This window comes from Notolabrus celidotus, chromosome 9, assembly GCF_009762535.1.
Source record: "Notolabrus celidotus isolate fNotCel1 chromosome 9, fNotCel1.pri, whole genome shotgun sequence".
Classification (NCBI taxonomy): Eukaryota; Metazoa; Chordata; class Actinopteri; order Labriformes; family Labridae; genus Notolabrus; species Notolabrus celidotus.
In genome coordinates this window covers 12,730,172-12,754,785 of record NC_048280.1, presented here as the reverse complement: position 1 = coordinate 12,754,785, position 24,614 = coordinate 12,730,172, and the positions used below count along the sequence as shown (strand labels likewise).

At 41.3% G+C, this 24,614-nt stretch overlaps 1 protein-coding gene across 1 annotated transcript in view; it reads right to left on the bottom strand.

The window, feature by feature from the left end:
* Positions 1–24,614, bottom strand: part of LOC117819500 (dmX-like protein 1) — a 63,406-nt gene that overhangs the window by 25,788 nt on the left and 13,004 nt on the right. The window contains exons 10-31 of the mRNA XM_034692894.1: positions 23,061–23,241; positions 22,266–22,442; positions 21,874–22,115; positions 20,052–20,769; positions 19,476–19,597; positions 18,874–18,963; positions 18,329–18,431; positions 17,887–18,006; positions 17,405–17,626; positions 15,789–17,047; positions 13,597–13,855; positions 12,572–12,705; positions 12,088–12,274; positions 11,865–11,975; positions 7,652–7,821; positions 6,911–7,008; positions 6,578–6,743; positions 5,416–5,544; positions 5,121–5,259; positions 3,075–3,868; positions 2,152–2,250; positions 1,500–1,667 (exon numbers count right to left, since the gene is read on the bottom strand). Of these exons, the coding sequence (XP_034548785.1) occupies positions 1,500–1,667; positions 2,152–2,250; positions 3,075–3,868; positions 5,121–5,259; positions 5,416–5,544; positions 6,578–6,743; positions 6,911–7,008; positions 7,652–7,821; positions 11,865–11,975; positions 12,088–12,274; positions 12,572–12,705; positions 13,597–13,855; positions 15,789–17,047; positions 17,405–17,626; positions 17,887–18,006; positions 18,329–18,431; positions 18,874–18,963; positions 19,476–19,597; positions 20,052–20,769; positions 21,874–22,115; positions 22,266–22,442; positions 23,061–23,241 (5,688 nt within the window). The remainder of the gene's footprint in view (positions 1–1,499; positions 1,668–2,151; positions 2,251–3,074; positions 3,869–5,120; positions 5,260–5,415; positions 5,545–6,577; positions 6,744–6,910; positions 7,009–7,651; positions 7,822–11,864; positions 11,976–12,087; positions 12,275–12,571; positions 12,706–13,596; positions 13,856–15,788; positions 17,048–17,404; positions 17,627–17,886; positions 18,007–18,328; positions 18,432–18,873; positions 18,964–19,475; positions 19,598–20,051; positions 20,770–21,873; positions 22,116–22,265; positions 22,443–23,060; positions 23,242–24,614) is intronic.

Here is a 24,614-nt window from a genome sequence, read left to right as displayed (position 1 = left end):
TCCTAGCTTAGTTCCTTTAAATCATTTATAACAATGATGTCACATTTTGTTCTTGTTTTTCAGGAAACTCTGATTAAGGTTGATTAAGCTCAATTAAGGTTTGGACATGCTGCACCACCTAAATCACAGACATGATGAAAAGATACTTGCTTTAAAAGTCAATGGGCCTCATTCACTATGAATTTGTTCTTACACTACAAACAAATTTAGAACTTCCTCAGACCATGCGTATGCACAAATGATGAAGACCAACTTTCTTAGAAAATGTAAACATATACTCTTTTAACTAAATACATGACATATTTAAACTACTTTTGGTAAAAGAAAAATATTTTTTTATTATAATGGGTGAAATGTACTATTTTAGACAACTTTAAAAATAAACATTCTGGAAGACATCTCACGACCCCCAATTTGTTTCTCACGACCCCCCAGGGGTTCTGGCCTGCCGTGTTCACTAAATTAGGTGTTTCCAATAATCACAGGCATTCTTTAATCCTGAGCTGTCTGAGGTGGTCCTTGTCCTCCTCCAGTTTCCTTCCTTCGTTTCTGTTCTGCTAGTCTTTTTTTTGCATCCACTTTAATATCAAACCATTTTTTTTCTTAACCTGAGCCAAGGTGCCAACCTCAGGAGACACAGCGTTAACAGCCTCAGTAAGAAACCCAGGCTTCATTTTTTTGTCATGGTGACTCCTGCTGATACGCTTCGGAAAAGTGTTGGTTTTCTTGCCTCAACCTCCGCAACAATCACCTCTCTCTCTGCTGAGGTGAGATTCAGCGTCTTGATGCACCGAACAGATGTCCTTATATGGATGAATTGGGGCGTGGTAGTATGCTCATTGCAGGTTGCTGGCACGTGCCTGTCAATTTAGAATTATTCTGATTCACTCATATACGCACGGTGGAACAAAATTGGCTGGTACGCACGTGTCATGAATCCGACGGTGATTTTGTGTAAGCACTTCTATGCATTTATTAGTGAATGAGGCCCAATGTTTTGTAGTGCCTCCACTGTGCACTAGGGTTCTATAATCACTAATAGAGAAATATATGGTGGCTTAGTTTGACAAGTAACTGAATAAAAATATTACAGGAGAAAAAAAGGTCAAGCAAAGCATCCCTGAAGCTGAGGAAGGCAAAACTGAAAATTATAAACACTGTCAAAATTACTTCTTCTGCCTCCTATTCAATCACAAAACCGCGTGTGTGTGTGTGTGTGTGTGTGTGTGTGTGTGTGTGTGTGTGTGTGTGTGTGTGTGTGTGTGTGTGTGTGTGTGTGTGTGTGTGTGTGTGTGTGTGTGTGTGTGCCCTTAATGAATTATTGTACAAGGAAAAGAACAAAGGAAATTCGTACCAATAATTCAATATGCCTGTAAATTGGCTTATAAAATGCAACTATTTTCATCCCTTACACTCAACTTCAAAATCAGCTGGCTCTGTTACTTGTCTTAATAACTTGTCAAGCTCGGTTAGTGGTCTTAAGTGCATGCTTTTACTACCTGGTGAGACTCTTGAAGCAGCAATATGAGCTCCATGCGCACAGAGGCCAGTCCTCCACCGTGTGAGCCATGCAGGCTGCAGTAGCTCAGAAACATCCTCAGTAAGGGCTGGTTACTCTGCAGCCAGTGTCTCCTGCTCCTGTGGCTGCCACCACGAGGACTCCCCGCCTAGAGAAGCATTTTCATTAGTGTCATAGACAAATCAGTCTACACCACTGTAAATATCCCAACATTATCCTGCTGAATAGTGTTCACACAAAAGCTCCACAGGTCTACCAACAATTATATTTAAAAACAAAAGACATTAGTCTGATCTGTCATCAATGAATAAACTGGGAGGTCTTAGAAGTTCAAATTCAACTTGTAACTCAACAGTTTATTGAGCAAGAGTATGTTTGCAAAATATGTTAGACTGATGAAAATAAATACAGCAGAATATACAACTATACGTGGCCTGACACCAGAAATAAGTTCCAATATTTGGATATCTCAGGGAAAATGGTGCAACAATCTTTGCAGCAAAACAATATTTTTCAAGCTATGTTAAGACACACAGTGGTGTTCTCTTAATTATTTATTACAACAAGTGTTGCATTGATTTTTCCTCATGAACCTCAGACAAATATAGAAGCAGCCAGCTATCTACACCCACCTGTTCCTCCTCCACCAACCCAGAAACAGGAGCATCAGCTTGGACAGACAGCTCTGGCAGGCAGGGCTTGTAGCTGCAGCAACGCTGCAGAGCCACCACCTGGGGAAAAGAGAAGTTCGTTTTTGAAAATCGACTTGTCAAGAAGGAATTTATCTCATATGCGTGGGAGTGAAAGCAAAACATTTCTCAAAATTGTCAAACAGATTTCACAGGAAAAGACAACTAATTTCATAAGAGAGAACCACTGGAGTTATTACCAATATGATGTTCACATGCAGTGACAGAGTGCACACAGAGAGATACAGAGAGATAAAATCTTCAAACAGCGAACATGGTGACAGGAGAGATGTGTGGGAGTTATGCAACTTATAAAAGATTTATGGAGTGAACCTTGGGGCGCAGCCAGAGTGATTCTTCATCACACAGATGGATATTATATCCGTTATAAGGATAAACTACAGCCTGATGGACCTGATATTTGAGTTCCATCATGGATTTTTGGTCACAAGATGACAAACACCTACATGGCACTGTAGTTGATAATCAAGCTGAGCTGTACATTGTTTACTAATTTCGCAACAATAATACTAAAACACTGCTTTCTGGAACAAAAATACAGATGAATGATAAACATAATTTTCAGACAATTCTAGAGTAGACCACCATCTGCTACATCTGTTGCAGACAGTGTTGAGATGATTTTAAAACAACTGAGTTGGAGCTCTCTCTGCTGAACAAACTACATAAGTACACCATTTCTACATTTCACCAAGCATTGTTTTCCGTTTTCTGTTCATATTGGAAATAAAACATATACAGTGCTGATGGGCAGTGCTCTACTTTGTGTGAAATCAGAGTCTGACTGCTCAAAGTTGAAAGCAATACTGTGTGCATTGTTTGTGTTTATGACTTATATTTGTTACCTCTCTCTCCAACCACTGGCAAAGCTGATAACGTAGCTTTCCTCCTTCCAGTTCATACCCTGTTGACAGCGTTCGGAGCTCATTTGTTAAAATCTTCAAGCAGGCCGTAAACTTCAGCTGGGCGGCCAGGATGTCTTCAGATGGCGCTATGAAGTCACTGCTATCCTCGCTGTCCTCTTCCATCACTGTCTCCATTAGCGGGGACATGGCATCCTGCGTGTCCTGAAACACACTGCTGCTGTCTGCGATTCCACCAGGATTACCATTTTTAGTTTCTTCTTCTTCATCCTCGTCCTCATCATCTTTGTCAGTATCCCACTTTAGCTCCAGGGGCTCGTCTGGAAGTGTAACTGACGGCTGGCTCCAGTCGAAGCTTAGCACTGAATCTGACTGGCTGTTGGATAAGCTGTTTCCATCCGACTCGTAGCCGTTCAGAGCCGTACGAGACCAATCAGGGTCAGATATTTGACCGTTCTTGCTCCCAACACTGAGTTCAGCGGCAATGCCTGTGTCCGCCTGGTGGGTGCTTTTGGAATGCTTGCGCACTTTGGGCATTTTGGAGAGGACTTCGAGCGCTAGCATGGGACAGCCAGCCTGCAGGTGTGCATATGCAGCTGTAAAAAACAGCCTTCTCTCCTCCAGGCTGATGGAGTCAGCTCTGCGACCCTCAGCAGTCAGTCCAACTTTAGCTTTTTCTGAGGAGCCTAAATGCCGGCGGAGGAGGAGTGGGTGAGTACGAAGGTAGGTGTAGAAGTTGAAAACCTCTGGGTTACATGTAGACACGGGGCAGGAACCTGTCATGTGGAAAGAAAGAGATGGGAAAATTGGGTTTATTTGTGTCAGCGGCAAAAACCAACCACTTGTAGTTCTCTGACCACAGTACCTGTACGGACAGGCTGTATATTGGATCAGAGACAGAAATGGAGCTCTGGCTGTCTGGACTAAATCTTCACTGACAAATTGTGGGCTGCAGCTAAGTGAGCACTTTTACACTGACAAACTTCATTCTGTGGTGATTTAAAGGTGAGCGGAAGGCAGAGTTTGGAGTAAAAAATAACTTATTGAGAGGGGAAGGAGTAAAGACAGGTGATGAATTAAATGCATTCCTTTTATCCAGGTATTACAATGTCAAAGAGCTAGACAACTTGTACAAAATACCCAGCTATGACAGCATGCAACGTATGAAGCATAAGAATTACTTTCAACTTTCTATAAGCTGGAGCTCTTTTCTTTGTAAGCATATCAAATGGGCTTTGAGAGCATCATTTGTGAAACACATGTAGCACAGGGATGAGTCAAAGTGAGGTTCATATTAAGTTCAGTTCTTCATCTATTCATACGGAGAGACTTGCATATTTTCTTCTCTTAAACGGTCTACTTTGTCACGTCTGCTGCATTTACTCGCATAATTTGACATACTTAAAGGACCAAAAATAGTAGCAAAGCTGAGACACTCAGCACTGTGATGTAAAATCCTAGAGTTTCACCAAGTTACAATCTGGTGGAATATTAGGGTACCCGCTTGGTTTTACCTGCAAGGTGGACTAACTTTTTAACCAACCTAACTTTGAATTTTTACTGAATCAGATTACATCAGACAAATTGACTTCTGCCATTCTTAGATAAACATTTTTTCTTTTGTTGATAAAAAAAAACAAAAAGAAAAACTTTTTTTTTACCAAGACAGTCAGCTAACGTGTAATCTTAATTGCAGGTATATCATTTTAGCAAAATTTGCCTAATTAAAAATAAATAAAGTAACAGTATGATTGACAAACATTAGAATTATAAGTGAAACTGAAAATAACTGAAAAATATTAGAATTTTTTTCAAATAGCCATTTCCCATAGTTTTATCTATGTTCCATCATTAGTCGTACATTGTGGACATGTCTACAAAGTGGTAAATGGTGACATTAAAAATGTGGCAAGTAATCAACACTGAGATTGTGTTTCTATGTTTAACAGTTCTGTATTATCTTATTTTACCTTTGCATGCGGTTCATTAGAAATAAAAGGAAAAGCATAAAAAGCGCTGTAGACCCACCGTTGTCACGTTTGGTCTCGGTGGACCCAGAGCTGCTGCTGTTAGCAGGCTGCTCGAGTAGAGTGTCCAAGGCTCTACTGTAGTCCTCCAGGACCCAGTGCGCCATGCTCCGCAGGAACGGGTCCTGGTGGGCTGTAATCTGAGAACAAACCGAGAACAACAATGACTCGTACTGCTTCTGCAATAATTAAAATGCTGGAGAGTCCATTAGCACTGGGTGGTTTGATTAAATGGGGCATATTTCAGAGTAAAAAACAATATCTACTGGAGGCGGTGAGGAAGTAAAAGTCTGCACCTGTTTGTCTTGTCCCAGCACATGTCTTTGGAGGATCTTTTTGTAGGTGGATGCAGTCTCAAACTCAGACTCATACAATCTGCAGATCACCAGGGCCAGCTGCAGGTCCTGCATTTTCTCTATGCACACCTGGAGGAAATAAAACAAATTAAAAGAGTCAGCTTCTAAAAATGTTATCTGAGCTGTTGCCACAGGACTGAAAGGAAGACAGAAAATGCTAAAACATACAAAATATAAGTCTGAACACACAGCAGTGAGTTAGAGGAGCTGGCTGGTAGGGTATGAGGTGCATTTCAATGAGAGCCAGAGAGAGTAAGCAAAGTCAATGATAGCCCTTTGCCTGGGTCACACTCATTTCCATAAAGTGCTCCGAGAGAGGCTCCACTTACTCACGCAGATTAAAAAATGTGACTCATTGCTCGAGGGACTATCACTTTGATGAGTAAAAGGTTAAGCAAACAAGATGACCGTGAGCAGCCCACTTGATGTGTTAACAAAAAATAGAGAGCTGTATATTTTAACCTAACCCCTACAAAAGGTAGAAATTCTGCCTTACAAACAAAACAAAACTACAACAGCTTTTTTTCTGATGAGAAAAAGTATAAATATGTGAAAGTTAACAAACTTACAAAGAAACAGGATGCTAATACATTTTTTAAATACAAGGTAGTAGGTAATGACCCCATTCACAATGCTTCAATAAGAATGTGCTGTGGCTGATTTAGCAATGTGACAACAAGCTAAAATTCCCACATAAACGGTGTAAAAGGAGGCAGCACCCAAGAGTCGACTGCCAGCATCAATAATTCTTCAGTGTATTGTGCTAAGAGATCTCAACAAAGAGACCTCTTTGGGAAAGTATTGAGCTGCTCTAATAATAAAAAGCATGCCACGCACTACAGAAATACTGACAGCCAGGTCTTGTTTTGTGAATGTGCTTTCTCGGCTTTCTACTACATGTTCAGACGCTGCCCTTGACTGTGAATTGTTGTGAAAAAAGAACAATTACACTGCTTCAGAAATTCTGGAAATGGAAACGGGCAGCAAATGACTGCTGAAAGGAAGGTTTCAAACTGAGGTTCAGCAGGATGGCAAGTGGCACTAACAGCTGAAGGAAGAAGTGCTTCTTGTAAACAATCCGTCATGTCTATTTTGCACTTGCCTCAACAGCATCCTTAAGGGAACCAGCTAGAAGGAAGAAGGCTGCAGAGTGCTGGAACCGCTGCTTCCCCAACAGAGAAAAGGCATTTTTTAATGCTGCTTTCCTCCACCGGTCCTCACTGAAGTTGTTGCGGAAAAATTCTGTCATTTTGACATTCTTCTGAGACCTGAAGAGACAGACATCGCAAAGTCAACAACAACAACAACAACACTGGTGTCATAGGTCTTCTGTAGTCTGACAGAACTCATCTTGTTTAACAGTGATGATGACTGTGTGTGAATGTGAGAGCTTCTTTATTACATATTCAGGCTTCAGTCAGCCAGCTCATCCTACCTGTACAATCCCCAGACCACCGCCTTCTTTTTCAGAGCAAGGTAAAATATAGCCGCATCCAGAGGATCGTTGCTCTTCTGTAATGAAGCCCTGGCAACCTGACAGAATAAAAAGTACATTCAGCTCACACCTCTTCTTTCTATTCAGACTAATCCACTGAGCAAATTGCAGCATCATGGGTCATTTCAGGGAGCAGCTCTAACCGATAGTGCCGTGTTCTACTGCAACCTCTGCAAGATTTCACTTTCAACTGCCAGACAGTGCTTCATTTAATAACTGAAGCAATCTGTATGAAGTACAGAGAGCTGACACACTAATGTCAAACCTTTAAAACCTTTATGTGCAGATTTGTATGTCATAACAGTATCTTTAAATTGACTACAATTTAGCCTAAAAAAAGCTGACAGTCCTGATTAAAATGTGAAGTTTGCCTTGCTCAGTGTCATACTTAAAAAAACAGATAATCCTTTACTCAAAAACAGGAAGCAGGAAATCCTCAATAACAGTCAAAATTATTTATTTTTTATGGATTGACTTTCATGGCAGTTTCAAACTAACAAAAAAAACCACAAAAGACTAAGCTTTCTCACAAATGTCTTAAATATCTATACTTTTGTACCTCCTATTTTACCACTCACTGCAAATATCTATGTAAAACCAGGAAACTAATTTTGAGAAAACTTCTACTGGATCACTGTTTTAGATTTTGAGCAGAAAAAATACAATCAAAACTATCCTCACCCTCTCAATACACCTGCGCAGCTTGTTGGTGCTGCGTAGCCACCAGCCTACACCCATGGAGCGCAGTTCAGGCCAGGTGGGCTCTCCTTTCTGAAGGGCAGGTAGCATATTCAGCAGCTCCTCCTCGGCTTCAGAGTGAAAGGCCCAGGCGTAATGACATGTTGACAAGCCTGCACAGAAAAGAGCATGATGATGAAGAGTATCAACACTGTAAACGTATATTTAACAGGCCTTGAACGACATAAATCAAAGGTGGTGTCGTAGTGCTGGTCAGTGGTTCAATGGAGCAGATTACATGACTTGCTCTAGGGCAGCTTAATAGAATAGAATAGAATAAAATCAGCTTTATTGTCATTGCACAAGTACAATGAAATTTCGTCTGACTTCTCTCCATTTAAATACAGCTTAACTGCAACAGTTAAATTTGTTTGAATAACTTAACCTCATTTACCTAAGAGAATTTTACTGTTAAATAAGTATAGTTGAGAACAGGCTCAGCAAACTTTTTTCCAAGCTGTAAGAGACTTTCTACAGTGACTGCTCTGATACCTATATGTCGGCACTGGAGCTGTATCTAATGGAGTGAAAACAGGAAGCCCCATGAGCAATGAGCTGTAAAGCTACACAAAGTCTGGCAGGGTAAAACAAGGTGAGAGAATGTTTGGTCAGAAAGAGTGATCACATTTATGGACTTTTTTGGCTTTTGCCTGAGGCTGTCAGTGTGGTGTGAGCAGAATAACCTGGCCCTGAATACATCCAAGACCAAGGAGCTCCTCATTGATTTCAGGGAGACAAAAACTGATACACATCTACATCAACAGGGAGTGCATGGGGAGTGTGTTGGACTTCAAGCTGGTAGAAAGTGGAGGCTCTGCTTGGCTTTCTTTACGAGATCACTCAGAAAGAACTACCTGGCTGAAAAATAGCTGTTGTCCTGCTACTGCTGCTCAATCCAAAGGGAGCCAGTTTATATCCACTTGGTATGCCAGCTGCTCTGTAGCATAAAAGAAGACACTCCAGAGGGTCATTTCCAAACACAAAACATCATCTGATGCCTTGTCCACTCCCTTGAGGAAGTCTACAGCATTATCAAGGACTAAGGATGTAACAATATATCGCAAATCGGCTGGATTAAAATCGATTCAACATCATTTATATCGGGATATTATCTATAAACAGTAAAAGGCGCTATCTGCATTATACTCTGCTTGTTCAACATCATTAAGTCTCTTGCGCTGCTCTCTCATTACTCACTGAGTGGAGGTGTTTAAAGCATGTTTCGATGTGAATCAGCTGACTGCACACAAAGTAATTAGGCAGCGGTGAAGTTTCAGTCTTCACAAATGACCATGTGTCCATGGAGATTTTCTATATCCTGCTCCTCACGTTGATATTCAGTGCGTTAACAATTTGAACACCTCAGTATGATCCTTAGTTGTTTAATACCATCAGTTATATACATTGTGTCATGTAGGAAAATTTGATTTAGGGGGAAAAAACGCATTTGGAATTATTTTTGACATGGAAAACGTTTACGTTTTTTAAATGATTAAACGATAATTGATTGTTAACATATTCAAAGATCGATCAAGGAGAATACTTGAAATTTATATCCCTAATTTAAAGAGATTTACCTTATTTGTTTTAATATTAAATAATTCCATTTGGGAATCGTTCACTTTCTATTTCTCTATAATTGTTGTGAAATCTTCCAGCAAGGTATTTTTGTAAAGTCATTTTTAGATTTTTTGCAAGGTACTGAAAAAAAGTGTGCAGTGGTTTTATTTGAGAGTTACAACACACCTTAAAACTGAAAAAGGAATTGGTTAAAGGTGACATAACATGCAAAATGGACTTTTTAATGGTTCTCTACCTGAAATATGTGTCCCTGGCATGTCTACAAACCCCCCGAGAATTAAAAAAATCCATTCTGCCCCTGTTTTGATTTCTCCACCTTTCTATAAATGTGTGTGAAACGAGCCGTTTCAGACTTCCGTGTTTTTGTTACGTAACAACAATATCCGGTCTGTCACGGAGTCAGAGCTCAGAGCTTATTCAGCCCATAGACTGTATAAAATAATACTGAATCCCTCCTCCGTTTTTCATTCCCTGCACACATGTGTGCTAACAAGGAGCTTAGGAGGGAGGCATGCTAGTTGTAGGCTGTCTTAATAAACACAAAGGTCGGTTTTACTCCCCACGTCTGCAGATTTGAAGATCTAGTGGATGATTTTTATTTATTTATTTACCAAGACACACGTCGACACACTGACAAATAAAACAACAAGAAACACTAAATCTGTGACCAATCCTTCATAAAAGGTCCTGCTGCCTTTCTGGTAGAGGTCGGTTTTACTCCCCACGTCTGCAGATTTGAAGATCTAGTGGATGATTTTTATTTATCATGGATAAGTGCTAGCGCTAGTTAGCATAGCCACATAGCTACATGTTCGTAGCTGTGTACCAAGACACACGTCGACATACTGATAAATAAAACAACAAGAAACACTAAATCTATGACCAATCCTTCAGAAAGATCCTGCTGCAGGCGCCTCTCTGTCAGGATCAGATTCTGGATCAGATTCAGAGGGTTGAAGTAACGCGATCTCTGAGCAGCCGTGTATATTCAGCCAACATGTAAACATTAGATCAACGTGCTGGAGAGCCGAGGCACATCCACTTCCTGAGGGGTCGTGGTCAGAGAGAAAACGGAGTGTTCTGAGGAGGACTGAAGAAGAGGGATTTTCAGGCATGCCAAAATCTGATTTCAAAGTGTTTTTTTGAGCATAAACTTTAAAGACATGTTTTGGGGACCTCTTAGACCAATATATATTGATGAAAAAAGCGTGATATATCACCTTTAAGGAATCCTGGGTGCATGATCTGGGGGACAAGTATTTCAGATGGCCAGTGGAGAGACATTTTAAAACTGGTCCACTCATCGTCTATATATGCCAGGCATGGCTTAATGCAGTGCAAGATACTCCACAAAGCCCACTTCACTAATACTAGATTGGCTAAAATATATCCAAATCATAGTGATGCTATCAACCGTTGTAAAATATCTCCGGCTGACCATTTATGCATGTTCTGGACATGCCCAAAACTCACGACTTCTGGTCCACTATTTTTGACACTCTTGGTCAAGCTCTTGATATGTCTTTAACACTGGACCCTCTGACTGCTCTGTTCGGTCTCCCGCTGACAGAAAATGTACCCTCCTCAACTGGTCATCGCGTCATTGCCTTCACCACTTTACTGGCCAGGCGCTTGATCGTTTTTAAATGGAAACTTGCGTCTCCCCCGACTCACAATAGATGGTTACAGGCCGTCTTACATTGTTTAAAATTGGAGAAGCTAATGTTCTCAAAGAAGGGGGCTCTAACATCCTTCAACAAGACTTCGGGCTCCCTAATAAGCATTATTAGAGACAAACTCTCTATCACTCCTGATGATGCTGGAGACACAGGAGCAGAATTGAGTGCTTGAGTGCTTGAGTGCAATCCAGTTTTCTTAAAAATTGTTAGAGAATCGTGAGTGAATCGTATCGTGAACATTCCTATCAAGGACTCATCTCGTCTTGGACACCACCACTTGTTTGAACTGTTGCCCTCTTTTAGAGCAATCAAAGTATAGACTAACAGACTTATAAGGTGTTTTTATGCCAGAGTCATAGCAGCATTGAATAAGAACACCTGAACATGTACACACTACATTATAATATTGTCCATTAGTAAATGTGCAATACTCTGTACTGCTGTTGTTACAAAACGGTCTGGTATACACTGATTACACACTAATTTCATTGTGTTCATCAAACAAATGACTTTACAATTATGGAGTGAAAGTATCTGCTCTGTGCAGCAGCATTAGCAGAGTGGCAGCACAGAGAAGCAGGACGTCCCATATCACTTATCACATGATACCAGACAGGAGAGTTGAGTCAGAGCCATGTTTTGGAGGATCCTACTTTGAAAATCAGAGTACTTGCTGAACAGATATATGGCTCCATGTGCAAATATATATTCTTGTAAAATGTCTGAAAAAACGTTATAAAATCTCTTCACTGTGCCATCCCTTTACCAATGAAAGTTTATCTGTGATGTTCTTATTGGACAAGACAAATGTAATAGAGGCCCTGTTCAGTGTTACAGTCTTTTCTGCCAGCCTGCAACTGTCATGAAGCAGTTTAAAAACCACAATGTGACTGTACCTTGTCGTAGGAGCTGTACTCTGTGTGCTGGAGGCAGAGAGGTAGAGAGAAAAGTATGGAGTCTGACAGCCAGCAAGAACTTTAGACCACACTCATCCAATGTTTCTCCACCTGGTGAAGAAATGAACAGCTCTGTTTTACAAAATAATAACACAGGCACTCATCTTCTGCATTTCTACCACTTTGAAAGCCCTTTTGTGTGCTTTTCTTCCCCCTGCTTTACCTTTGCTGGTGCCCTGGCTGTCCTTGAAGTCTGTGCTTGTGGTGGCGATGGTGTCGGCCAACGCCATCAGAGACATTTGCTCCATACTGGTTAAGCCTGGCAAACTGGAATGAAGGAGGTGACTGGACAGAACCTGGGCGTGTTCTGGACCAAAGTATGTTGGACTGTACTGGGAGAGGTCAATGACCTACAGAGAGGGGACAAGAGAGAAGGATGTGTATGGTTTGCAATTCTTAAGACAGTACATACAAAAGAAGGGAATGCAAACACAACAACAGACATATCAATGATGTGTAGAAACTTAGCTGACGGGAGTAGATTTTAAAGTATAAACTAAGGCAGTCTGAAGCTTTGAATGGTCTATCTTAATGGCACAAATATAATCAAAATTAACATTGAAATGCACAACTCATGCAAGTCTGATCTGAGACTAAATATTTGTGTCCACACTCATTGGATAACAGCAAAAGCAGCAGAAACTGACCTTGTTCCCAGCTTCCTCCTGATCAGTATCGAGAGGGTCCAGGTCTGCCATGCTGGGAGTTTGAAAGAGCTCATCATACGCATCAGTGTGACTGGAACCGTGCCCACTATCTCCACTCACACTGCCCAGTTTATCTGAATGGGAGCAAAAGAGCAAGCTAAATTACACCAGACGTGCATTTTAAAAGTGTCAGGCAAATAAAGTCCCCTCCTGCTGAGAAGACAATTAAAACACCATTATGGTTATTCATGGTTCTAAGAGACCCATGAGGAAAACGTGAATGAAAAAATACTCTAAAAATGGATTAAAACGGAAGCGGCTTTTCATGTGTAAATAATGTTTCCTTTGGGAACCGTTATGTGTCAGACTTAACAAACTCAGAGGAAGTTACATCTTCGATTTTCAACCTTTAAATTCAACAACAAAGAAAATGTCTCCCTTGGTTCTTTTATATTGTTATCAACAAGCTAAGTCTTTCATTTTCTGTATAGTCCAATATCTCAAAAAGACATCCAAAGTCATATGTTTTGTCCAACCCAGCTTTAAATTGTGTTTGTTATTTTATAAAGTTCTGTGAAGTCCAGCGTAAGCTCAAGGTTTTGGGTTGTTTTACTTTCAGAAGAATAGCCTCAGATCAGCAGCTGAAAAAAACTTCAAAATATCAGACAGAAAAAAGAACAGAAAAAAACCCCACCTAAGGTGATGCCTCTGTAGCCCCAGTGGAGAGTACAGTTCTTTCAAGTTTTATTTTTGAACATCTGTGCCTGAAGTAAACTATGATTGTATAACTAAGTATAAGTCTGCAAAGTAGAACTATAACTGACCTACATGCACTGGATGTGTTATCTTAAAGGTAATGGACATTTTGAGGGTTCATGTTACTACAATTAAACATCCTTCTTTTTCTATTTCTAGTTGTTTTACTTCTTTGCCTTTGTTCAATACTACTGAAATGACATGTTACTGTTATTCTGGGAACACTGAGGATCACTATATAAGCGCTGTGTGTTGTGCGGTTTACCCACCAGGCTTTGTTAATGTATCCTCATCAGCTGCCAGCAGTGAGTAGAGAGGCAGAGGAGGAATGGAGCTTATCTCTGTGTAGTCTGGTGGGGAGTTTTCTGCTTTGCGAAACACTTTGCAGTCCCTGGCTGTGCTGCCTCCAGCGCTGATGGTTCGAGAGCGCACCCGTTTCTCTGGATTGGTGGTGCTGTCTTTGAGAGCCACGATTTCCCCCGCAATGCATTTCACCAGGTGAGAGAGAATGGCTTTGGCACGGTGAACCTTACGAAAGACAAGTTAGGATAAAGGTTACAATTCAAACACGAATGAACTCATACTACTTTCATTTGTTAAGCAATCATAACAAATGTTATATTTATAATACAGGTCTGCTATTCCCAGCATCAAATCTTATTGATTTGAATGCAGTGTCCTGTCATATCTACTCAGTGTTTCCCTACAATTGTGGTGAGAGTTGAAGAGGGTAACTGGGGTTATATATTGCTGTGGTGGTGGTGGTGGGGCATGGTGTAGGCTCAGCTGCAGGGGAGAGATGTGCAGGAGGGGCTTGTGGGAGCAGTGCCAGAGTTAATTCACACAGGTGTAAATTGTTGACTGATTGCTCTCCTCTGCTCTGCAGTAGCATGCTGGCCCTGGCAGAGAGACGGGGTGGAAAGAGGAGCAAGACTGGGCTTCTGAAGTGAATATTTAAGTTGGAGCTTCTGATACCAGCAGCCTGTTGCACCAGCTGTGTGCAAGTTGTGTCCTAAGTTAGGGTGTAAAGTCCACACTGAACCATACGTTGAAACTAGTTAGTTCGTAATTTAAGTTGTGTCGTTGTTTGGTTTCACCACAGAGACATAAGATTCACCTTAACTAGTAGACTGTAACGTCCAAATTAACCAAAAAACTGTCGCAGATATGACGTTGACACTTCCAGCATCCAATCAGAGGAAAACACCAATTTTGATGCCGGGGTTAAGTTGTTCTCTTTCCTACCTAATCGTCTCAGAACTGACCAACAGCTGAAACGAACTTCTGGCAACTGCTGCTACAGTCGCAAAACAACAACAAAAGTTATGTAAATCTTCATAAAGTATCACAGTAAGGTGATAAATATATAGCCTAAATCCTCAATCTACAGTGTGTATAATAACAGTAAAATCAAGTGGTAAAATTTCAACTACAACATATGGTAATATTCTTAAGTGCAAATCTTGGTCATCATATTTTTCCAAAGGATGTAATCTCTTGCAGATAACGCATTGCCGAAGTAATATAGCTGGCAGAACGCTCTGTATCTCCTCATCCTCCAATTCATCCCAACTTTCAAAACAACGCGCCATGGCATCCGGTACTCTACGGAGGACTTTCACCTACTAGGAGCTAAGTGTGAGAATTAAGTTGTAACTTATGCTGACATTGGAACTATCTCTGCTGGTGCAATGCCCAAAACGTTAGTAGAGTGTAAACTCCATCCTAAATGAGAAATTATGTTCAAACTATGCTATGTTTGAACTTACTGGTGCAACAGGCTGCAGAAGTACATTTGTATTAAGATGAATGTATGAGAGAATAAAGAAGAACTCAATGTGAAAGCTGTGTGGTCATTAGGTGGATGTAACCAGTAGACAGTCTCACGCTACAATCACCTTATAGGTTGCTTCTTATCTTGCAAACTTCCTATACTTTTTTCAAACTCACTTTATCAGTAGTATCTTCCTTTATTAACAGTATGTTCCAAAAGTTGGCCAAAAAGTTTTATCAACTAAGCAACTAAGTTTTCACAACAGTGTAACAGATGGGCTGCTTGAAGAGGAGGCTTCTTGTAAATGACCTTGCATATCAAAACCATCAAAACCATCTTGGTGCTGAATGACTTTGGCAAGTTATTTCTCTTTCTTTTAGCAGAGAATTTGTGTAGACACTTCATATGAAAAGTACAACAAGGTTTGAGAATTGAATGAGATTGGCCTCTAATTCATCATTCAGGATGAATGATGTTGAAAGGGTGAAAGGAGAATAAACATAAAAAGGTAAAATAGTATGCCAAATATATTCAGGCAGACATATATACCCCTTGACAGCTGAAATAAATAAACTCTAAGAGTAGGAAACACTACAATGGGAAATTGGCTCAATGAAAACCCTTTAAAAGAAATATAAAGACATATGTGTAAGTGTAGACAATGGTTTTGTTGTATTTCTAACTTACCTTTCCTAGATCCATGAGCTCAAGTAACTGTACAGGATGGTACTGGGGCAGCGTGGGAAAGAGCTGGTGAGCTGCTTCAAAAAGCCCAGAGTCTTCCATCTCTACAGGCAGGTCGTAAGCTGTTTTCTTCCCACTGAGTTTCTGAGCCAGGCTCATCATCGATCTGGTCAGGGCCTTTTTGGGAGGAGCCAGTAAAGACATTGGGGCCCCGGGGCTGAGAGCGTCCTCCTGGCTCTGTCTGACGGCCGAGATTATAGAGGACATGCTGCTGCTGATGTCTGTGTCTTGGGTGGTTGTGGCGCTTGGTTTGGGTGGTGCTGGGGGCTGCCACTGAGAGTAGACGTGCATCTCGCAGTCCATGCCAACTACCAAGATGCCGTCACGTACCCAGGAGAGGGAGACTGGAACGGGTAAGGAGCCTTCCACAGAGGAGACCAGATCGACTGATCGGAGCAGAACCAGATGAGATGAGCGCTGGTCTCTACTGGTGTCTGATGACAGGCCAAGTTCTGGAGGTTTCCCAGAGAGACGGCCGTACATGTAAATCTTTGTCCCAATCCCAACAGTGAGAACATGTGAGCCATTTTCCTGTGAGACCCAGTCCAAATGAACCAGGCTACGACTATTAGAGCCAGGACAGTTCTCATTAGGTACAGAGAAGTCTGTGTTATTTGGTGTACTGCCACCTCCAGCTGTGCTATTACCAACACCATCTGTGCCATCCAGAACTATGGTCTGCTCTAGAATCCACTGGGAACCACCAGTGGACTCACACTGAAAGATGCTGATATGGAACAATGGTTCTCTGGCGTTTGCTATGTTGGGACTTGGAGTGAGATTTGGGCTTCGCTGTACAGTCAGGGTTGGGGTCAGGTGGGTGTTGGTAGTGGTATTGTTGTAGTGCATATAAGGGGTAGAGGCCAGAGAGGGAGGAGAAATCAACGGTCCATGAGAGTTCAGATGAGGTGTGGAGTTCAGAGGTGTGTTTGGAGTCTGCCTGTAAGCAACTGCAACCTGTCCCGTGTGGCAGCAGCTGACCTCAATGGGTCGGCCGTGCATGCTCAATGCGCTGTTGTTATGAAACCCGTCCTCTACTAGGAGAGGCCACTCCTCCCACTGGTATACCAAGTCGTTTGTGCCTAAGGGCTCTGTTGTACTGACGGTACACCTCCAGAAGCGGACAGATCCATCAGAACAGGAAGTAGCGAGGAGGTAAGGCACAGGGCCGGCCGGCAGGGAACAGGATGCACTCAGGTGACCTAGGCAGAGGATGGACAAAGATTTGATTTTCAGTACATTTCTTTAGCTTGGTTTTAAGGCTGCAAGGCATTTCCGAAAGGGTTTATTATATGCAGTGTAATTTGTGTGGTGCAGCTGGCAACTTTAAGACAAAGATAGGTACATTTCTTCCAGGACTGTAGTGAAATATCAGTGGCTGCATTGTTTAAAAAAACAGATTTTTAACACTACTACCATTTCCAGTTTGCCCTTCATTTGCCTTTTGTTGTCCTCAAGGACTGCATACTTGTCCCTCATGCTCTGATGTAGGTTTTCTGCATCTCACCGACTGAGAATGTTCATTAATTTATGTCATGTGTGTCCTTGCAGTCCCTCACCTGCTGAAGGTGTAACACTGATGGCTTCCACTCCTTCAGGCAGAGCCATCTCTTGGCTGTACACCCTACGTGTTGTGAGGCTGAGGCGACAGGCACTCTGCAGATTGGAAGTGCAGGGTTTGCTTTTTTGAGGTACTGGGGATGTGAACATGTCAAAGCTGTATTGAGAGCTGTTCGAAGGAGAAGCTGGCGTCGCACTGCTCTGCGACGGAGAGGTCTGGTCTGTGGGGATACAAACAGGAAAAGAACATACATTGTTAAGACATTTTTAAAGACTCCATAAATGCATTGGACTTCCATAGCAGTAAATTCAGTACACAAGATACTTTGAAAACACCTTCTATAACTTATATGGATGCCCAAAAGCTAATTTCTCCATTATCAATTTAAACAAAACATCACAGAGTTCATTGCTGGCTACTCAAACAGAATCTTCCTGAATTAATTAAGGAAGCAAATCAATTTTTGTTCTCACAACCCACCCATGGTGACTGGTAGAGCAGCAATCTGGAGATGCCACATGTGGAGGAGCGAGCGACTTGTCGGAGTCAATTCAACCACCACAAGGAAAAAACGTGCTGAGAAGGCTGGCTCGCTGGAGGCTGTGGGGAAAAACACACACACACACACACACACACACACACACACACACACACACACACACACACACACACACACACACACACACACACACACACACACACACACACACACACACACACACACACACACACACACACACACACACACACACACACACACACACACAGCAAGACAGACAGACAGACAGACAGACAGACAGACAGACAGACAGACAGACAGACAGACAGACAGACAGAATATTAATGAACAGTGCAACAATCGATCCATTGAGGTTGTGAAAATATTAAAGCACTGTGTTTGAAAGAAGTGTTTTGTCCATACCAGTATTTGGAGAATCAGGAGTTCCCTTCGTGCTCTCCATTCTCTCACTGCTGAGGATCAGATCCTCCTCAAAAACATGCAGGAGCTGGGTCTCCTTCCCCTGCTGCAGAGAACAACGGCAGCTTTTATCAAACTACATCAGCTACAGACACTTCATAACATGCTTCATCCGCAGTGGAGCGAATATGAAGACACACTGAAACAAGTTGTGTAAACACAAGCATGCGCGAGTGCCCACACATACACACTTGCACGCATGCCAAAAGAAAAAAAAATAGCCTGAGGGGGTGAGAGAAGGTTTGCTCTGCACCCGTCTGTTTTATCATGGTTGACCTTTCACAAAGACCTTACAGCACAATGTTTCATAACACAAATGCTCTAGAATTCTACCATAGCTTTTAAATACAGCATATTGATCTTTCATTTAAGGGGAGAAGTTTATGTGAATATCCTTTTCATAAAAGTTTACAAAGTCTGTGCCTTAGGAAATACCATGATGATGAGAAACCTAGATTCATTTTCTCCTGGTCTTTACGGATACTTACAAATCCAGTGATGGCATCCAGCTCTATGATACACCCTGGTTTTGCAGTAGATTGCTGACTGATGATGTTGAATACCTCCCCAACATATTTCTAAAGTGGGAAAAACAGCAACATTTTCACATTACTTAAGCACTATCGCACTCACGGTCACATATTCTAAATGGTTAATCAGTCAATATTAATTCAGAGTATTATAAAAATACAGATATGTGTAATCCATAATGTATTGATGACACTATTTAAAACAATGGGCTACAAAAATCCAGGAAAGAATGCTCTATTGGCTTCACTATAAACAGTTTATGTAAAGTCATATGAAACATGACTGAATATTGTTTTTCAGATTCTCCTCAGATTTAATTTGATACACGGATAAATTTGCTCCTCACAAACTGCCTAATTATGCTCATGTGTCATTCAACAAATCATCTAATGACACTAATAAACTGGCAAGTCATCATCACCTTATTATCTCAGTGGTTCAGCCAGGGCCTGAGGCCAAACCTTGATATTTTATTAGTGTGCAATAAAAAAAAATGTTGAAACACTGACTGAACCATGCAGGACTTTTTGCAGTTTGAGGATCCTGTTTGATGACTTACTGATATCTCCGGGTTGGATAGCTCACTCAGGAGTTTCTTTGCTTCAATAACAGCCTGATATAGCCTGAGCGAGTGGCCATCACTTGCAACAAAGCAGGCACTGGGAGAGTTACAGTACGCACCTGAAGAGAGAAAAATCAATTCAGTGGCGTTTGTTTTATTGCTCCTTTTACTAGAAAACAATCTTAAACAGAATACAATGTATCATTAGAGTTAGTTAGCAGAAGAAAGGAAATTCTTGAAGACTCCTGTTCCGAAGCCATATTACCTTTATACACCTGTTGCTTCAGCAAAAATATTTTTAAAGAGCACAGTGTCATAGTTTGGAAATTCATGAAATTCAAATATTCTATAAGGCTGAAATAAATAATCTTCCTATGTAGCTTTAACTATATTCCTCACATTATTTGAAAGGGAAACAAATTTCCCAAACAGTCTCAATATGTTCATTTGGAAAAGGATAACTTAATTTTCTTTGTATTGGTAAACCACAATAACTGTCAAGAAAATAAAAGGAAGGACAAACTCAAATGTTTGTTATAGCAACAGGGAGGAAATGTTTAAAAATCTACTCACCTAAACAGCTGCTTGGAATGAGTGTGGGGAGCCAGGCTACATTAGCAAAAGCTGATGCATGGAGAGAATTTATCCGGGCCAGTTCAGAAACCCCGCCGGACAATGACAATGGGCCCACGGGGTCCACTCTCCATAAAATCAGCTCACTGTAAATAGCATTGGGATCCTGGGATACCACACCCAGAGACCCCCGGCTGGACCTAGACCGATGAGGCAGAGACGTTGAATGAGGGAAACCAGAGGAGCAGGTGTCTGGAGGAGCAAGGATGCTGTCTACATCTGGCGTCCTCAAGGCGTTGTGGTGGGAGGTGGTGAGGAGGAGAGGGAGGACTGAGTGACAGGCCAGGTCATTGAGGTGGAAGCGGTGGCCACAGTACCGTGACTTGTGAGAAACGCTAAGCACAGTGGAGAAAGCGGAGTCCTCTGCGAAGCTGACGGCCCACTGATTCAGGGAGCCATCGGCGTGTTTGGAGATCATAAGGACGTTTGGGGTGAATATGCTGAGGCGAAGACTACTACCAGGCGCAGCTTTTCCTTGACCTCCGTAGCTTATAAGAGCAGATTTGGTTTGAGGCAAAGTGCTTCCAGGTGGTCGCTGTCTGCCATGTTGGATTGCTAGATCCACATTCTTGTTGCAGGCATACATAACCACACTGTGGCTGAGGGAGATCGCATCTCCTGTAGGGAACGCTACAGGGATACGGGACACAAACGACACCTAAGAGATAAAGAGAGAGATGACAGCAACAAAATCTTAATTAGCCTAGAGTTAGCAATTAAAAGATTGTCAATCAAGTAACTATTTCTGCTTTGAATAAGCATTGATTACCAGACGAATTCAGTAACTATGTTGATGTGGTTACAACAAAGCCCTGAACTCATTTTTCTCAAAACAAAGGGCTAACATTCTTTTATTCCCCATTCAGAAATCGACTGACAGCTCATTTTCTGAAATGAATTAGGACACTTAGAGAGTGAAGACCGCATAGGGAATTCAGCCTTCATCACTTGCGTCTTTGAAGTAGTAGAAAAGAATATTTATAGCTACTTTCCTGGTCACAGGAACAGGATCCTATCCATTCTGTCCAATAAAAGGCAGCCAGGCCTTATCACCTAAATGTCAAATAAGCTTAGGATTCCTTAAGCTACCCTGCCTGATTGATTAACTGCCAAGTCGTAGGGCTCCCATTATTTCAACCCACATAGAAATGCATCAAGGGGTTTTTCAATTTGATTCTTAAGTCATCTTTAATTAGAATAATATTGTGTGAATGGCTGAATAGGAAGTCATTAGAAAAGGAGTTGGACCATTACAGCTACTTAACTGATTCACTACCTTATAAAAATGATACAACTTTCTTATTCTCTTGAAAAGCAGATCTCAAAACTGTGAATACAACAAGCTGCTTAAAACAGTCAGCAAAGAGGAGTCACTTATTCTGAAAAAGCCATTATTCTTAGTTTATGGTCAGTGGTTTACACACCTTTTATAAAATAAATACCTGAATCATATGGCTGTTCACAATGGCTGTTTGTTGAAACGATAAGTGTTATGATGCAAGTCCAAGAAAGACCATGTGCCTCGCTCTTTCATGTTTTCAACAAACTACTTGAAAGGGTTAACTTTTCAATATCTAAACATTTAAAAACGTGTTGATACCCTAGATTTTCAATACATACATACATACAAAATTGTTTCTGTTTTTCTTTATCAATACTTACATTGGGGCCATACAAAGTAGGAAAAACAAATATTTTAACAAAGCATCACTACAAATTTAACTTTGCACTGGTTTGTAAACAACATTAAGAGTGGATGTACCTGAGTTTGTCTGAACATGCCTGGCTGATATTCATCTAACCAGTCCACATGCCAGACCAACAGAGAGCCGTCCATTGGATGGATGCTGAACAACATGTCTGCACCTTTATTCCACTCCTCCAACAGCACGTCCACCTGGTGCTTCACTGCTGCCAGAGGGAGCTCCACAACATCAGGGCCTTGGTTGTCATTCGGCCTGTTACCGTTATCGTCTTCATCAGAGTTATCTTCATCTTCAGGCTCTGGAAGAGAAAGCAAATAACAGTGCCTAGATGAAAGGATAGCACATTATGCAATAAGTAGTCTGTGTGTCTTTTTTAAATAGTGTTATTGAAGATTACTATACGGACTTCTTCAAATAACATGTTAATATGTTCAAAATTATTTTGTACCATCATTGGAGCATTCTCTCTGTTGCTCAAGGCTGCCTCGGAGCTGCTGAAGGAAGACTTCCATAGCTAATGTGAAGTGAAGCTCTTTGTTGTTCAGCCAGTGGACAGTGAAAGGACCTCCAGGTTCCTCGTCGTCAATACCACTCAGAGAGGAGATAGAGGGCAGCAGAGGAATGTCTTGGACAAAGATAATAAGAAATGAAGATAGTACACAATGTTTAGAAAAAGACTAGACAGAACAAGGGAAATTCACACTGTATTAGGTCGAGCGGCGTACAGGGCAAAAGACATCGAGTGAAGCAGATTAACTTTCAGGAATGGGAGTGTGTTTTGAAGTATGTTAAAACATAACTCAAGCATACAAATACAATCCTACAAGGCTTCTCAGCCTCAAGGCTGCAGGAATCCACAACATTTGGCCCTAATTTAGGTCAAAGGCCCACAGAGGAACAAATTGAAAATGCTTTACAGTTACTCTGGGCAGCCTTCATCGAGCACCAACACTCAGTTGGATGTTAAATAAACAACCCCCGGCAATTCCCAGATTGTACAGCATGTTTTCAGCAATAAATGCAGGTAAAGCCTTCTGACCTCCAGCTGATTTTATTCAAGCACAGCTCAGTGGTTCTGCACATTTTACAGCTTAGGAGCATCTTAGATGTTGCTGTAATGTAGGGTCCTTACTTTCCTTCTTTGGTGGAACTCTCATCTTGTAGCTTCAAATTTGTCAGACATTTTTAGACAACGTTTAATGTTCATACCAACGTTGAACACAAGTATCAACAGGATTCTCACCCGTTGCAGGGTTGATGCTGGCAGCAATGTGGAAGTGGCAGAGAGCATTGGCATGAGGCATGTGGCTGCTGACTCTCTTGTGCTTGTAGTGTAGGCTCTGGTGGTGAGGCAGGCAGCCAGTCAGAGAGGGCTGGGGCACATCCCGACAGGAGGGGGCGTGTAATGATTCTTGAAAATTAAACTGGGAGGAAAAAAAAATCCATTATTCAAGCTAGATTACTTTTAAACACCTGAAATGTGTTGTGACTGCTTTATGTTCTTAAGTGTTGAATCTCTGATAGAACAGTTATCTAGATTTAATAGAAGTAAACTGCCTTGAGTTTATCAATGTGTCTCATCCATCATGTTCAATTATATTGCTCGTGTATTCCACAGAGATTAAGAACTTTTAATATACCCTGAAAAGCAACAAGTGTTTAATAAGGCAAGGCAGGCGGCTGTAACACCATACATCTCTGTTATCCCATTCAGGTTGACACAGCGCTGCAGGTTAAACCAGCTTTTGGAGGCTGATGTGAATAAATCCACTTGTGCTTCACTTATCTCCTCTGGGCCAAAGCTGAGCTACTCTACTTTAATGAACGGACATTTCTCTTCAGGATGGAAGTTTTATTTAATGTTATTGACATTTAAAGGACATTTAAGTTAACTACCCAATTTGTCTTAAAAGGAGACAGAGAGAAACAAGCGGCTGGGCAAGAGAGGTGTTTAAAGGGAAGTGAAATTAAGTCTTAATTTGGTGCTTAGGTTATATAAGTTGTGGGCTTTGGTTGTTGTTGTTTTGCAGAAATGTGTTAAAACCTGCAGTTTTGGCTTAAGCCTCTTTAAATGCTCTATAAAAGGTGTTAGCCTGTAACAGCAGCCTCATATGAGTGACTGCACTGGGTATGAAAGCAAGAGCATCTCTGGGTTCATGCAGATTATTAGACATAATGACAACCAAGGAACTAATGTTCCGTTTTTAATGCAGCTTCTCTGGTGAAGAAGTATCTACAATACAAAGCTGTAAGACTCTAGTTCTTCAAAATAATACTGACACCTGTGTGCTGATCACAGAGCCCACTGTCAAATATGAGCATACATAGAGATTAAGATATTGAGTAGACTGAACTGAACACACTCTTTTGATTGGGTTTAATACTAATGAGGAAAAAGGAGAATATGGTACAAATCCTGTATCATCATCTGCTATGTATGGTCTTAAACAGCATCCTTCTCTAGAAACATTGTGCTTAGTTTGCTGTGTTGATTAAGAGAGAAATGTTGCAATATTATCCAATCATAAGATGTCATACTAAAATTATTATCTTATGGGATTCTCTCTGTTTTATCCATCCATTGAGCTTCACAGGAGGCGTGTTACCTCAGATCACTCCCTGAATCATACAGCAAAGTCTGAGATTCTTAATGAATAATTCCACACATGTACTCTAACAGACTCTCCTCCAGGCACAGTAGAATATTTGCATACCTATTTCTCCTGTAATCCACTGAGCCCAGGGCTGAGATCCATAACCCTTTACATGTCCATATTAAAAGAGGATAATGATTGTG